Here is a 15324-nt window from a genome sequence, read left to right as displayed (position 1 = left end):
AAACTTGAGACTCTTAAAATAAAAATAAATAAATAAATAAATAAAACAACTAACATTTGGGTAAATTAGGTCCAAATTTCTATAATTTGGTAGAAACAAAAGTACAGTCATCTCTGTACTGGATCCTCCCCCATACCAAGTTTCTTATAAAAATGGTACAGTATTTGCATATACCTCCCCCATCCTTCATCCTCCCGTTTGCTTTAAGTCATCTCTAGATTACTTATAATACCTAATACAATGTAAATGTTATGCAAAAATTGTCATACTGTATTGCTTAGGGAATAATGACAGGAAAAAAGTTAATTTACATGTTTAGTATAGACATTTTTTAAATTTATTTTTTCATGTTCATTTTGTAGAACCCAAGGATGTAGAATCCATGTATATAGAGGGCTGACTCTAACTACTATGTAATAAAAATATCAAAACTATTTTGCCTGATGATTCACATAATTAAAAAATCTAGGCCTGTGGGAGTTTGTTTCCTGTTTATTACTAATATACCGGTAAAAATGTCTAAGGCACCTTCTCTCCAAGGACCCACTCAGCTCAGACCTTCCTATTTCCTGTTGTGTTAGATTGTCATTGCTGCGACAAAATACCTGAAAAAATTAACTTGGAGAAGGAAAGATTTATTTGGTTCAGGGTCTTAGAGGTTTCAGTTCATGGTCAGCTGGCTTCTTTGCTTCTCAGCCTGCAGTGAGGCAAGAAGGACATCATGATGGAGGGTATAGCAGAGCATAGGTGCTCACCTCACGCAGCCAGGAAGCAGAGATGAGGAGAAAGAAACCAGGGACAGAACATACCTTTCTAGGGTATATACACCTCCAAGTAATGCCATCAGATTATTAATCCATCAATGAATTAATCCATTGATGAGATCAAAACCCTCATGATCTACTCATTTCTCCAAACCCCACTTTGAACATTGCTGCACTGGGACAAAGCCTTCAACTCATGAGCCTTTGGGAAACATTCCAGGTTCAAACCAGTCTGTCCAGGAGACTCAAAACTCAGGCAGCTAAAATCAACCAAGGGTTGTTGACGTATGGAAGAGCAGAAGTAGATGTGAGGGTCAGGGTGTTCTCCCACTCTCTCTCTCTCTCTGTCTCTCTGTCTCCTGACTCTGGTATTCTAGCAGCCTGTGTTAAGATGGAGCTTCCATCCTCCTGGGTCTCTTGGAGACTACAAGCAGAGGCCACTTATTAACCTGTGATGAACATTTGACTTGATGGAAAATAAACAGCAAAACTTGATGGCTTGAACTCATGGAGAATATTCAGTTATTTGTTACCTCAGCATAATTTAGCTTAACATGATTAATGAAGGAGTAAGTTAAATAATCAATGGGAAAGATTAAGTGCTTGGCAGAATTAGCATCTGATAAATTATATTTTAAGTTTTATTTTTGGCTAATAGTTTCAGTGTTCTTGATTATCCCTTTGCATTTTTATCCCAATCTAGGTCAAAATTTCTCAAAAGTCACTAAATGCATGGGAAAGGGAGTCGAATTTATTCTTAGCCCAAAGAGTATCTTCTTTTTGCATGAATTTCTATGTGTTGTCAAGGATTATAGTCTTCAATAATGGATAAAGAACAAAACCCTCATTTGAGCATGCATGGTAGTCCTTTTCATTTTGTACTAAGTTATGATACTTTGGTTCAATATCTGTATGTGAAAAGAATTCTCTGTGCTGTCAGGAAATCTCTTGCCTGGTTCAGAGGCCTGTTTGAATCAGGACTGCAGCCCACCAGAGGAGTTCTAGTTTCTTCAAGAAACTCAGAAGGCTTTAGATCCTGAGTGACCTTTTAAAAAAACACACATAATCTTTTATTTTTGTGGTGCTGGGGTGAACCAAGGGCCTCCTGCATGCAAGGTAAGTGCTCACCTTTGAGCCACACCCCAGCAACCCTCTTTATTATCTCTTGCCCCAGAACTCCCCCAAAGAGTAAGGAAGTTTCTGCTTTATTAGCCTTTAGTGATGGGTGAATAATTTGGGTACGTGGAGTATCTGGTCAGATGGAGAGTCTGGGAGATTGGTCTTTGAGGGGAAGGATGTCAGCCCTCTGACCTACTGCCCACACCAGGCTTGGAGGATTCTCATAAGATCTCAGTGAGGGCGGCTCCTCTGAGACCACCCCTCCCATGTCCCCTAAAACTGTATGTCATGCAAGAGACATGGCTCATCCCACTTCACCATACAGGCAGGAAAGTCCCCATCCTTCTGCACTCACTGCAGAGCCTCCAGGGCAGAGCAGTCCTATGATCTGCCAAGAGTCCCACAATAGAAACCTGGAGGCGGGCCCAGAGGCCATGTCTCAGGTCACATTTTTCTTGGTCGTTCTCAACTTAGTGTTTTGGGGAGGAGAATAAAAACAAGTAAACCAACAAAAAAAGAACTCTCATTGCAATAGTGGGCTGATGCTTTGCGTCACTTTTGGACTTAACAATTTTAAAGAGCTTTAAGTATTTTTTTTTTCGTAAATTACCTGACTGAATGACACTGTTATCTGGAATGAGGAGAATCATCTGAAAATTTTAAGGCTGTTTTTGGAGAGGGAAATACTCTTGGTTATTCAGAAGCATATAACCTAGGCTGAATCCATATTGTTAAGTTTCTATTCAATCCTTTTGTAGATAATAGCAGGATGGGAAAAAATGGGCAGATCCAGCCTCTGCATTCTCCAAATGTATGTGAAATAACTGAAATGTTTATCTGACTCTCTGGTTCCTTGGCTTCAGTACTCAAAATCTCTGTTGCACCTGGCATTAGTATCAGTTAGGAAAGTGTTCAGCTCAGAATGAGAGAAAGTCCACTTAGTATTTTCAACAAGTTTTCATTTTTCTCAGAACTCAGAAGGCAGGTTGCTGTTGGGGTCCATCACTGAGTCTGCTCTGGCTTTTCTCTTGTGGTCACAGAAAGGCTGCTGTAGCTCTGTGCACTGCATTCAAGGCAGGAGAAAGGGGGAAGGTAAAAATGCCAGCCATGTCTTTTTTCTTTATCAGCAAAGGAAAGACTTGTCAGAAATCTCAGAGACCTCCAGTAAAGTTACTTTCAATCACAAAGGAAACTGGGACGGTGAGTATTTAGTTGGAAAAGTAAGGCTAACCGCTGGGTCAACCAAACAGGTTATATCAGTCTGTTCCTTGTTCCATTTCCTCCTCCAGACTTATCCAGTGCCTCCTCCCAGAATCCCTGTTGATGTATTCCAAAATTTGGCAGCAATGTCATAGTTCTTCACCAGCACTAAATATAGGTAATGACTATATATATATTACTCAAGGTAGATGACTACAGATTGATGTCTACTTGTAAATTAAGATAAAGAGGATTCATGGAAATGGTCTCAGACTGAGTCCCTGAATCCTTGGTCAGTTCATGCCCAGAACAATGCCAAATCAAAGAGAAGATCTGTTTACTCTTCAAGGCTCTGTGAGGCTGCACTTTGCACCAGGTACATGCAGTTGTTCAGACTGGGCACATAGCAGAGAAGTTAGGTGAAGGTCCAAGGAGCATGGTTTCCAAAAACTATGAGATAGAGAATGCATATACAAATATATAATATGATGCCATGCAAGTGTTAAAAGGAAAAGTAAACCAGCCTGGGCGACAGAGAGTGATGATGGGCATGTTGCTATTTGGTGGATCGAAGATCTTTGAGGTGGTGACCAATGCCCAAGTGAAGTGAGACCTTTGTCACTCTGTCCATTTTGAATCACTTGCTGCTTTCAGTTTATTCATCATTAATTCTGTTCCATCAGTTTCTACATCCCCTTCCAAGTCCTCCTGGGGCTTGAGCTATACTTCTACTATGCTGTCACTTAGAATTTATGACTTTGAATGAAACACACTTTGCTGAATATTAAACTCATGATATAAATATGTATCAATTTTAAAGTACAATTTATTCAGAGGAAAATTCACTCTTAATGCAGTTTACATATATGTATATGTATATGTATTTTTGGGGGGAGGGGTGTTGGAGATTGAACATGTTAGGCAAGCACTCCACAACCGAGCTATATTCCCAACCCTTTTTATTTTTTGAAACAGGTTCTCCCTAAGTTGCCCAGGCTTGTCTCAAACTAATGATCCTCCTGCCTCAGCCCAGTGAATCTTGGAATTACAGGCATGCACCACAGTGCCCAACCCAGTTCTATATTTCCAAAATATGCAAACATTAATCAAAATAAAGAATAACTCCATCATCCAAGAAAATTTCCATATGCCCTTTTGTGCCTAATGTCTTTCCACTTCCCCAGCCCCTGGCAACCACTGAGTTGTTTTCTATTGCTGGAGTTTTGCCTTTTCAAGAACATCATATAAATGAAATCATTAGAGAAAGAAACACTTGAAGGCTGTCTCATTTTAACACATTTGAAATTCATCCATGTTGGGTGTATTTGTAAGTTTATTTTTCATTGCTTTATAATATTCCATTGCATGAATATGCCACCATTTATTCATTTCCCATCCCAGGGATGTTTGGTATTTTTCCCTTAGTGTTTAGTAATTTTACATGAAGCCATTGTAAGTATCCACATAAAATATTTTGTATAGATATGTTTCATTTTCCCTGGGCAAATACCTAGAAATATGATATCTGCATTGTATATACATTTAACTATAAGAAAGTGGAAAGAATTTTGCCAAAATATCTTTACCGTGTCGCCTTGCCATCAGCAATGTATGCTGGTTCTAATTGCTCTACAATCTTGCCTGTACTTAATATGGTCAGTATATTTTAATTTCAGCCATTGTAATAAATGTCTAGTGCTGTTTCAATTTGGTTTTATCTTGCATTTCCCTAATGACAAATGTTAAATCTCTTTCATGTGCTTATTTGCCATCTAAGTATACCTTCCAACAAATCTTTTGATATTCTTTTTAATTGACTAGTTTGTTTTCTTCTTTTTATTAAATGTTTTCTATGTGTTCTTGCTATAAATCATATGTCAGATATATGATTTATTAATAGTTTCTCTAAATCTCGAGAAAGTTTCAGGTATGGGGCTTGCCCTTTTATTTTCTTAATAGAATCTTTCATACAACAAAAGTTCTTAACATTAATGAAGTTCAATTTATTAAAATTTTCCTTTATGGATTGTGCTTTTACTGTTGGATATAAGAAAATTTTCCTAATTCAAGGTTACAAAGAATTTGTGCTATATCTTCTAAATATTTTATACTAGGTTTTACAGGTAGGTTTATAATCCACTTGGAATTAATTTTTCTGGGGTGTATGATGTGGAGTGAGCTTTACTTTTTACATACAGCTGTACATCAGTACAGCATCATTTCTTTTTCTTAGCTGAATTTCCTTTTTACCTTTGTCAAAAATCAATATATATATGTGCGTGGGCCTATTTCTGTTCCATTGATCTGAATGCTTATCTTTAATATCACACTGTAGCTTTCTATTAAGCCTGTAAACCAGGTCAAGCAGCTTCTCCAACTTTATTCTTTTTCAGAATTATTATGGCTTTCGATTTTCTTTTTCTTTTCATATAAACTTTAGAATCAGCTTACCAATTTTAACCTCCACCTCATTTTCTTCCTCTGCTTCTCCCAACCTCCTAAGACCCCCAAACCCTGCATGTGACCTGTTGTGACCTCCCGTTGCTTCTCCCTTCCCAGGCTCAGACAGTCCTTGCCTGATTGAGCTCCCAGTGCCTCACACTGAATCATCCTAATCGACCTTCCTTCTCCAGTGTCCCCTCCCTACAATTCAGATTAATCCTGATTTATCTCTCTGAAATTACGGTTTTGAACTGTTAACTTTTTTTCTGCTAATAAAACTTCAAAGATTTCCTCTTGCCCAGAAGAAAAAAAAAAATATTATTTAGTCTGATGGTCCACTAGGTTCTTTTTAGCTCTCTAACTCTTCCAACTAAACCCTCAACTTCCATCTGCTTGTCTTTTGTGCAGAGATACTTATTTTTTTACAAATTCTTTGCCATTTATTGAGACCTCCTGAGTTCTACTTCCGAATCTCTCCCCTTTTATTGAATTGATGACATTTTTCCCTTTATATGGATACCTTAAGCAACTATTGACAGCAAGTTTGCTTCTCCTGTTAGGTACCCAAGGGCAATGGATTTGTTTTGTTCATTTCAGAACCTCAGTGCCTAACTTAATTGTCAAACCAATCAGTGTTTCTCAACTTAGTAGGGTTAAGGGGTACTTGTGATAATGGAAAGGGAAAAACATAGTTGAAAGAGTGTATTCTTCATTACTATGCCTGGACTTATTTTGAGATACAATTTTTTAATTGAATTAAATAAGAGCGAGAAATATTTGTGTTTCTCCCTAGGTATTAGGAATTTTAAAATCTGAAAATCATTTTAATAATATTTATTGAATTCCTGCATTGGTTTACCAGCTCCTTAAGATAGTGATCAATCCTCTGGTTTCCTAGCACCTACTGTGGGTCCAATCCAGAGAAAGCAGCTATAGCCAGCCTTCTGTTCATGGGATAGCACATCTGCTTGAACTGTTCAGAGGCAGCTGGCAGGATTTAGGTGTTAGTGCCTGAGAATTCGCCCCAATGAAACAGATCCTTATATCTACAGATGGTCTTTCTGCCCTGTGTACCCTGCAGAAGCTCTCTATGGCCATGCTTTTATAATCATGTATAATAACACAAAAATGGAGAGTGAAGCTTTGAAGGTTAATATTGTACCCTAGCTCAATACCTGCATGGTGTCAGAGGTAGATGGTCTCAAGGCCTGGGAAGAAGAACCTGGCAGCATGGGAAGGGGAATAGAGGGACCTTGGATGTTGCATATGCAGATCTAAAAGTCTTATCTATACATCCCTCCCAAGATAACTTGCTGTGGTGTCAGGAATCCTCCCAGATCTTGGCACTTTTAAAATTCAAACCAAACAACTGGTGAATAAGAATTAAGACCCCCATCACCCATTCCATTCACACAAACTTACTGAGACTTAAAATAATCTTGTTGCTGGGTGCAGTGGCACACGCCTGTAACCCGAGTCTCAGGAGGCTGAAGCAAGAGGCAAGTTCAAAGCCAGCCTTAGAAACTTAGTGAGGCAAGAGGCACTAAACAACTTAGGATTAGCAAGACCCCCATCTCCAAATAAAAAATAAAAGGTCTGGGGATGTGGCTCAGTAGTTAAGTACCCCTGGGTTTAATCTCCAGTGCCAAAATAATCATAATATCATCATCATCATCATCATCATCTTTCTGTACAGATTGTTTCTGAGATATTTTTTCATTCAACAAAATATTTATTGGTGATTCATGTGTTTTATGTTAGGCACTAAAATAGGAACAGTGGGTCCTAGAGATGTTCCTAATTGACTGACATCCAGTGTATGCATATATTGACGTGTGTGCACATAGGTTAACATGCGAAGCCAGAGATGAATCATTTTGCACAGAGGTTCTAAGTGCTTTGGGAGCACAAGAATATTGATGATGCTGAATACTAATTGAAGCCGAAGGCTTCACAGAGGGAGGGCTCACTGAGTCTAGAGTGGTATCTGAAGAATGAGGTGTGAGAATGGCTTGTGAATAAAGGTAACAGAACATCTTTTCCCTGGGCTATGGTGAGCCATTCAGTGCAAAGTGGCATATGGTGTGAGAAGAGAAGAAGATAGTGGATCAAATGCAAAAGGCCAGGAGGCCAGGTGGAAGATTTGGTGTTTCATCCTGCAGAAGCAAAGCTGTAAAGCAGTGCCTTTTGTCTCCCGCACTGGGGACATTTCCTGTGCTCATCAGTAGCCACTCCTTACCAATGGAATCAAGTCAAAATCATGTGTCATTTGAAGCCACAGCCAACAAGAGAAGGTTGGTCATCTCACCTGGAAGCCACTTATTCTAGGAGGCAAGTTGGCCTGCTTGCAAACTGTGATATGAGAGAAAAATAAACCTTCTGGTGTGTTAAATTGAAGAGATTCAAGGTTTATATGACTGTTTCGCAGTATAATCTATCCTAAAATCAGCTTAGAAACTTATTTTTTTCTTTTCTTTTTTCATATTACTTATTTTATTTTATTTTTAGGGCATTCACTCCTTCACAATTTTGACTTCTCACAGTCTTTATTTTCATATTTAGTTTAAAAATGCTACTTAACCCCCACATACACACAGCTGATGGTGGGAGGTTCAAATACAATACCATGAACTCACACTGTACAGTACTGACAAGAATTAGGGCTCCATTATTTTTAGGCAGCCATCAATATTGCCTAAGTGGGAAAACAGATCCTTGATTATTCTTTATAGCTTCATCATGACCTTGGGTGATTTTGCTGTCTTGTGGCCTGGAAAAATCTTATAACCACTGCAGAAGCCCATCCTTTCTTTCTCTGGCTAGGACATAATTTTCCATCTTTGCAAATAGCCCTTCATGTAGTGGGCCATTAACTTGCCTAGATAAAAGTTAGACGTAATATCAGGATTATAAACTAAGAAATGGAATCTTCCCTAAATATCTAGATCTTATTCTATGGTTTTGTTGGTCTAATTAAAAAGGAAAAGAAAAGAGAGAGAACAGCTTAATTTACCATCATTGTCTGAGGATCAAATGCATTATAAAACTGTCCTCAAGTGTTTTGACCTGCAGTGATGTCTCCCAGCATTTCCAAAAGCTTCTTTCTTATTATCGAAGTTACTCATGTCTCCGTAAGTAGTCTTGAGAAAAAAGCAAAAAAAAGGACTATTTCCTGGGAATATGATAGCTAATATTAAACCACACTCCAGGCCACTTGCTACTCTTAAAGGCATTACAAGCATTTTGTCATGTAACTTGAAAGACATTTGATTACGAGTTTAGTAGTTGGATGAGGAAACCAAGGCACAAGGAGCAGAGAGCTGCTCAAAGTCACACAGCTAGGTAGTGGTCTCCAGTAGGTGAATGAATCCACCATTCCAGTAGTCTCGCTCAAGGACCTGTGCTCTGAGCTCCAGAGTCTCACAGAAATGATGATAAAATTCAAGAACCTGAATTTACCTGATAATGACTAAGTTACTTCTTTCTGTAATCAGGTAGATTAAGAAGCTCAGAAAGAAACTAAGTTTAGCTAAAGAAAAACAAAGTGACATTTCTTATCTACTTGAGTGCATAGCTTAAAAATTCTTGCCCACTGTATGGACAGGGATTTATTTTGAGGATGACAGGGTGAAGCATGAATGGATGCTTCTTCCAAATTCCTCCATAAAACCTTCTCCAGCCCAAGGGCTCTACGCACTGCCCTCGAGGTAGACCCTTTACTACATCAATGCAGGCAGAGAGAAATAAGTAAGAATTGAACTTTCAAGTACATCATGGAAAATTTCATAAGGACCTTAAAGGGAAGTGGCATTTTCTATCATGAGAGGATGTGTCTTGTGAGCATTCAGAGAACAGAGCCTGGAAGAGTAACCCTGGAGGGACACAGATGGAAAAAGGAGGCTGAGGGGGATGGAGAAGGGGTCAATGACACAAAAGTATTGTAGGATCCAGGAGAGATGGGGAAACCTGAACACTAATGAGAGGGCATATCCAAAGGTGAGCACAAGAAGACAAAGGAAGAGAGGGTGCCTGCTAAGTTTGGGGAGCACAGGATGAGAAGAAGGCTGAGGTTCATTTACTGTGTAGAAACCAGAGAATGACCCCAAGATGGCACCAGCCATGATGATGTGTGAATAGAACAGTGAAGGGTTGTATGTGGGGAGCTACCTTTTTTCTGAAGCCCAGAGCTGACCAGAGAACTGTCTAACTTTCCATTTCCAACAAGGATGTGGACATTTAGCCAGGAGTGAGAGGGAGAAAGGGAGATTGAAGGACCCTTGGCCTGAGGTAATTTTGAAAAAAAGGACACTATCCCAGAAAGCAATGTGAAATTGATGTGGGCCACAAAGGGTCCCAGACATGGGTCCAGAACAAAGATAACCACTTCTGAGGGAGATACATGACTTTCATTTCAGCTGATGCCAAACTTACCCAAATAGAGACAACATGTCCCACCTCCACCACAGACAGGAATTTACCCTGGAACCACTGCCCTTCCATTTACACACATTCTGTAATCCAGAGAATGTGAAAAACCTTTGTAGGCTGGAAAATGATTTAGTTTACTCTGAATTAACTAAGATTGTGTTTCTACACCATTCATCCATCCTACACATTAGGAATACACAGACAAACTCAGTCGAGGAAGCTTTCCTTTTTCATACACCCATACAAATAGTTTTGGGGAATTGTAAGCCATCCTTGTCCAGCCCATCAGTAACATCTGTGCTTTTCTGTCATTGGAGTGAAGTTAGACACACTGCATAGTAGAGCTCACCCAGGGTGGATGATTGAAGAGTGGAGTGCTAGGTCTGCATAGCTGAAATAAGCAGGAAGGAATCAGATCTTTAATAATCATTAGTTTTTTTTTGTTTTTTTTTTGTGGAGGGAGGAGGTACTGGGAATTGAACTCAGAGCCACATCCCAGCTCTATTTCATATTTTATTTAGAGACAGGGTCTCACTGAGTTGCTTAGTGCCTCATTTTTGCTGAGGCTGGTTCTGAACTCACGATCCTCCTGCCTCAGCCTCCTGAGCCACTGGGATTACAGGCTTGCATCACTGCCCCTGGCTTAATAATCATTTGAGAAAAACTAGTAGGAATTCCTTTAGGAATAGCACAGTACTCAACTGTAGAAACTCAAGCAAACATAATGAGTAAAACCAACTGGAAAAGGAATAAAAAGTGCATGAAACAAATGTAAACTATGGGGAATATATTAGAAGTTCAAGAAGTTAGGGCTCCTGAATTCCGGAAAAGACATCACAGACTCTCCTGGGTTCCATGGCAGGAGGGGAGACCAGCAAGCCTTGGAGAGGTGAGATGAGTGAAGAGTGGGGTTCAGGGAAGCAGGCAGGAGGGCAAAGAGGAGTCAAAGTGACAGTCACAGAAGGCAACAATGCTGGTACACAGTAGGTAGAACGAGGTCTTAGAAATGAGTTGTCAACCTCAATGTAATGGAAACAAACATTCTATACTAAAGCTTCTTAAATTGAGCTTTTGCTCAAGCATAGTGTGAGATAATTGGGATATAGTTGAGCTGAAATTTGCTTTTGTTATATTAATGGAGGAAGGGTGTGTTACAAAAATTAACAGTAAGACAGCACAGCAGGGAGGGTGTATAAACACTGGAACAAACTGTGTCCAATCACCCCTATGCACTTAGAAGCAACCATTTACATATAAACAATAGTTAGACTAATTGCGTATTATTTGTAACTACCCACTGAAGGAAGTTCAATGAAAGATCATCATTAGGTAGTATTTAGCAGTCTTGGTTCATGTTTCTCTCTTCACCTAGAAATGATAAGACTGAGTTTCATTTGCATTATTTTACAATTTAGATAATTTACAAATTCAGGCAGGTCTCGCACCCAGTTACTTTTAATTGGGTTTCTCATCACTATGAATCAGAGATTCATAAAATATTGCTAGCAAATTCAATAGCAAAATTAAAGATTTTTATGTAAGAGTTTCATCTTTGTCTTTGATTTGGACAGCCTCATGTACTTTTGGATGAGCTGGGTCCCATCCTCCTTGAAAACCTCTGGTAGTATATAATAATTCCTTAATGCTGATACCTAGGAAATGAGGAGGTAAAATGGATAGGACTTGAAGGTAGAAGAAATCACCCACTGTGCAGGAAACCAGTGCTTTGGTTGAGAACCCTGTGACTGTGAACCCACAGTTACAAGAGCTGAGTCACACAATGCCATTGGAGAGGACAGAGGTGTAAACGCACCTCAACCTCCTTTCTGATCTCTTAGGAACCCAAAATGCTTTGGATGGCACAGTGGCACACAGCAGCAGGAGCAGAAACTAGAATTTGGGGTGGAGATGGGAGGAAGGAGAAGGTTCTAGGCCTATGAAGCATGGGCTTGAGACATATAGACAGGGATATCTTATCTCCCACCAAGAGAACTTTAAGATGAGAGAGGAAGAACTAGAGTACTAGGTAGAAGCTATGATGGAACCTGGGGTTGTGGAGAGCAAAGCTGCTGGAGACTAGATAGGGCTGTGTTGTGGTGGGCAGGGACTTCCCAGGGCTGTACTGGGTACTGGAGCCAGCCTGCAGTGCCACAGTGAATTCAGTAATCCACCCACTGGGATCCATAACCTCCAGGTCCCACTGACTTCGAAGTGGAGGTAGGACTGAGCTGAACGTGCTTGTAGAGAGAGAGAGACCTCAGTAAGTACAGCAGGTAGACACCAGGCAGGACCACAAATCTCCCCCAACTTCTATCTTGCAGAATGCAAGCTTTCTGTTGCCTATACTGGCAAAACGTTGGCAGTGGACAGAAAAAAGAATACTGCACTTTTCTTATGCAGTACATATTTACTGAATATGTCTATCATGGTCTGGATCCCAGAAAGAATATGAAATCAATGCAAGGTATTCTGTTCACTCATGGTGCTCAGTGACTTTAACACATCCACTCAGCTGGCATGGTAACAGCAATTTAAGACAGTTGCATTAAGTGACAAGGAGAGAGATGCAGTCTGTGACTTGCTGGGATGAGTCAAGGAGGGCTTCATGGAGGAAGCAGCCCTCACTGAGTCTTAAAGAAGGGATAGAATTAACATAAAATGAAAGGTAAGTCCAATGGAAAGACACACAATTGTTTATGAGAATTAGTTGAGATACTTCACAGAGGCCAGACAGCAAGATTCTGGGCACCAAGAAAATCCATAGCAAATGAAATGCATCACTCCTGTAGCTATTATTTCTGCTACTTTCACTGCTGTCGCCATTTCTATTTTTAGGCTATTTTCACTGATTTGAAGGTGATGGGAATTAAAGTGACACATTTGGGAGACAGTAAGGGGGCACAGTTTTGACATTCTTTACAAGTCTGTAGGACAAAAGGAATCACAGTAATCAGGAGTGTGCACCAGAATGATTTCTGTGTCAAGAGCGCATCTAAATTGCTTGTGCTCAGACACAGCCAAAAGTTAACACTAAGATATTTAAGCTAGGCTTCCACAAACGCACCATCGATTTGTGTGTCCCTAAAACTTGGTGTTCTAGTGGATGAATACATCTCTCAAAAAGGAGGCAGAACAGTCAAACTCCTGCCCAGTCATAATTCCTCTCTCTGCTTCTCTCTTTAACTGTTTTTGCCACAGACACATTATCAGGAATGAAATACAGGAGATGCGATTCTCTTTAGTGCCTGGAGAAGGTGATGCTGGGACAGAGTACAGACACCAGAGGAGAGGGAGCGGGGTTTATTTCTATATTCAAAACATCCTCTCAGGTGCTGCATTAAAAAATACTAAATGAGCTTTCCACTGAGAGTGATTACTGCCCGAGTTTCAGAACAACTGCCTTATTGCTGATTATTATCCTTTTTACAAAGGCCAGTCTTTTCATTCTGTTTGTTGTCATGTTCTATAAATATCAAAGGCTTCGAAGACAGTGTCACTAGTAGAGTCGGGAGCTTTCTGGGTGCACAGAGCCTGCCAAGGTAGAATCTCTGTGTGTGCAGGCTGATTTCATAAAAGGGATTATTCAGTCAACAGTAAGTAGTAACAAACTCCAATTTGACATTCTGTGCTGTGGGAGCTGAGCAGCTAGGCTGTGCACGTGAATGCATTTGGAGGTGATTCCATGGGACCGGGTCCCCTGCAGCCAACTTAAGTGATTTGTTCAGGATCTGCTCTGCTGCAGGGTCTCTCTTCCCTTGAGTGGGAGGCTGACTCCTTGGACAGTTCCCCACTGAAAGTTTTATTCTGCGTATTCACAAAAAAAGTGAAATTCTAGTAGAGAGAAAGACATTATAGTAATTCTTCCTCTTTGTGTAAAAGCCAGATCATTTCAAGAACACCCAGAGGATTAAAACCAACACTATCAACAACAAAGTAACAATAAGAATTTTTCCTTGAAACACTTTTCTTTTTAGTACAAAGGAGCAGTTTGAGACCTGTGAGTTACTGCAAGGACTAAACATACTGTTAGGCAGACAGCACGTGAAATAATCCTCAAGCCAGAATTCTGACACAAGAGGAAGGAAACTTGTCTTCTAGGGACCTGATTTTTCCCTATCCACAAGATAGTTTTGCAAAAGAGAACAGTATTATCTTAATGAGGATCTTTTCCTCAAAGTGAGCCTTGAATACTCTGAAGGTGAGACTCATCAAACTCTGCCTGCGTTGCAACTTGTTGCACACACGACACCACCAACTAGAGTCCAAGAATCTATTTCTCACAGAAGTTCAAAGAGATCAACAAATGCTGTGCAATCCTGCCTGTGTCACTCTTTCTTGTGGCACCCATTTTTGCCCTAGGGAATGTAGGCTTTCTGCACCTCTGATGTTCCTAGCAAAAAGACTCATAACGCCAACAGTGAGTACAAGTACACTAGAAATGTCTATTTTTGGTAAATTCACTATTTCTACTAGAAGCAGACATCTCAAGCACTCCATAGAATTAACTAAAAGTGCTTTCACCTAATGAAAACAGGAAAGCAAAAGAATCTCCCACTTACAAATGTTACCTACGATTCACAGGTTTTCATCAGCAGAAGAAAATACACAGGTATACATTTAAAAAAAAATCTGTAGTTCAGATCTTGGTACACTATGAAAAAAAATCATTGTTTAAGCCTATCATTTATTTTACTCTTTTTAGTAAAGAAAAAAAACAGTGGCCTTCACAGTACTGGCTGATACTTTCACTGCCCTCTTAAGTTCCACCTGTCCCATAATTTTAAGTCAACATTCTGCTTGGAATCCAGGACACTTACCTTAAAGGAGGAGTAGAAGGAGCCCCACTCCTCTCCCTCGGCCACTTCAGTGAAAGTCACCGTTTCAGTGCAAGCCACTGGGGAAGAATCCAATGTTGTTGGCACAGTCTGGATGGAATTGGAACTGCCCTCTGTGAGGTTGGCTGGCATGGCTCAGGAGGGGTTGAGCCTTGCTGTCCCTATTCACCTCCTGAGAGCTTGGGCAGCAGCTGCAACCTGGCACTTTCTCTGCTTTCCCAGGCTTTTGGCTGGAGCTCGGCTGAGCAGAGGCACAGAGCCCTCCCTGAGCCCACCTCACTGAAGAGCTCTGCCTGACGACAGGGAGGATCCACGTGCTGCTCTCTCCTCGGCAGTTACAGTCTAGTAGCCTGCACAGCCCTCATCACCCCACAGTCCCACACAGGGCCAGGGCCTCACCCTGAGGGGAGGTGGGAGCCTCCCATAGCCATGAACATGGCTCCATGGATGGGCCTTCCTGCTCAGCTGTGCTTTTCCTAACTTATACAATGGACCCCCATTCTGTTCCAGCTTTAGTAATTCAGGAATCTGCAGGT

At 40.4% G+C, this 15324-nt stretch overlaps 1 protein-coding gene across 2 annotated transcripts in view; it reads right to left on the bottom strand.

The window, feature by feature from the left end:
* Positions 1 to 14920, bottom strand: part of NPSR1 (neuropeptide S receptor 1) — a gene marked incomplete at its 5' end in the record, with an annotated part of 195543 nt that extends 180623 nt beyond the window's left edge. For both annotated transcript variants that reach the window (XM_079151746.1, XM_079151747.1), the window contains one exon: positions 14771 to 14920. In XM_079151746.1, coding sequence (XP_079007872.1) covers positions 14771 to 14920 — 150 coding nt within the window. The remainder of the gene's footprint in view (positions 1 to 14770) is intronic.
* Between the last annotated feature and the right edge of the window lie 404 nt (positions 14921 to 15324).

This window comes from Sciurus vulgaris, assembly GCF_902686455.1.
Source record: "Sciurus vulgaris genome assembly, chromosome: 8".
Lineage (NCBI taxonomy): Eukaryota > Metazoa > Chordata > Mammalia > Rodentia > Sciuridae > Sciurus > Sciurus vulgaris.
This window is presented reverse-complemented; position numbering and strand designations above follow the sequence as displayed.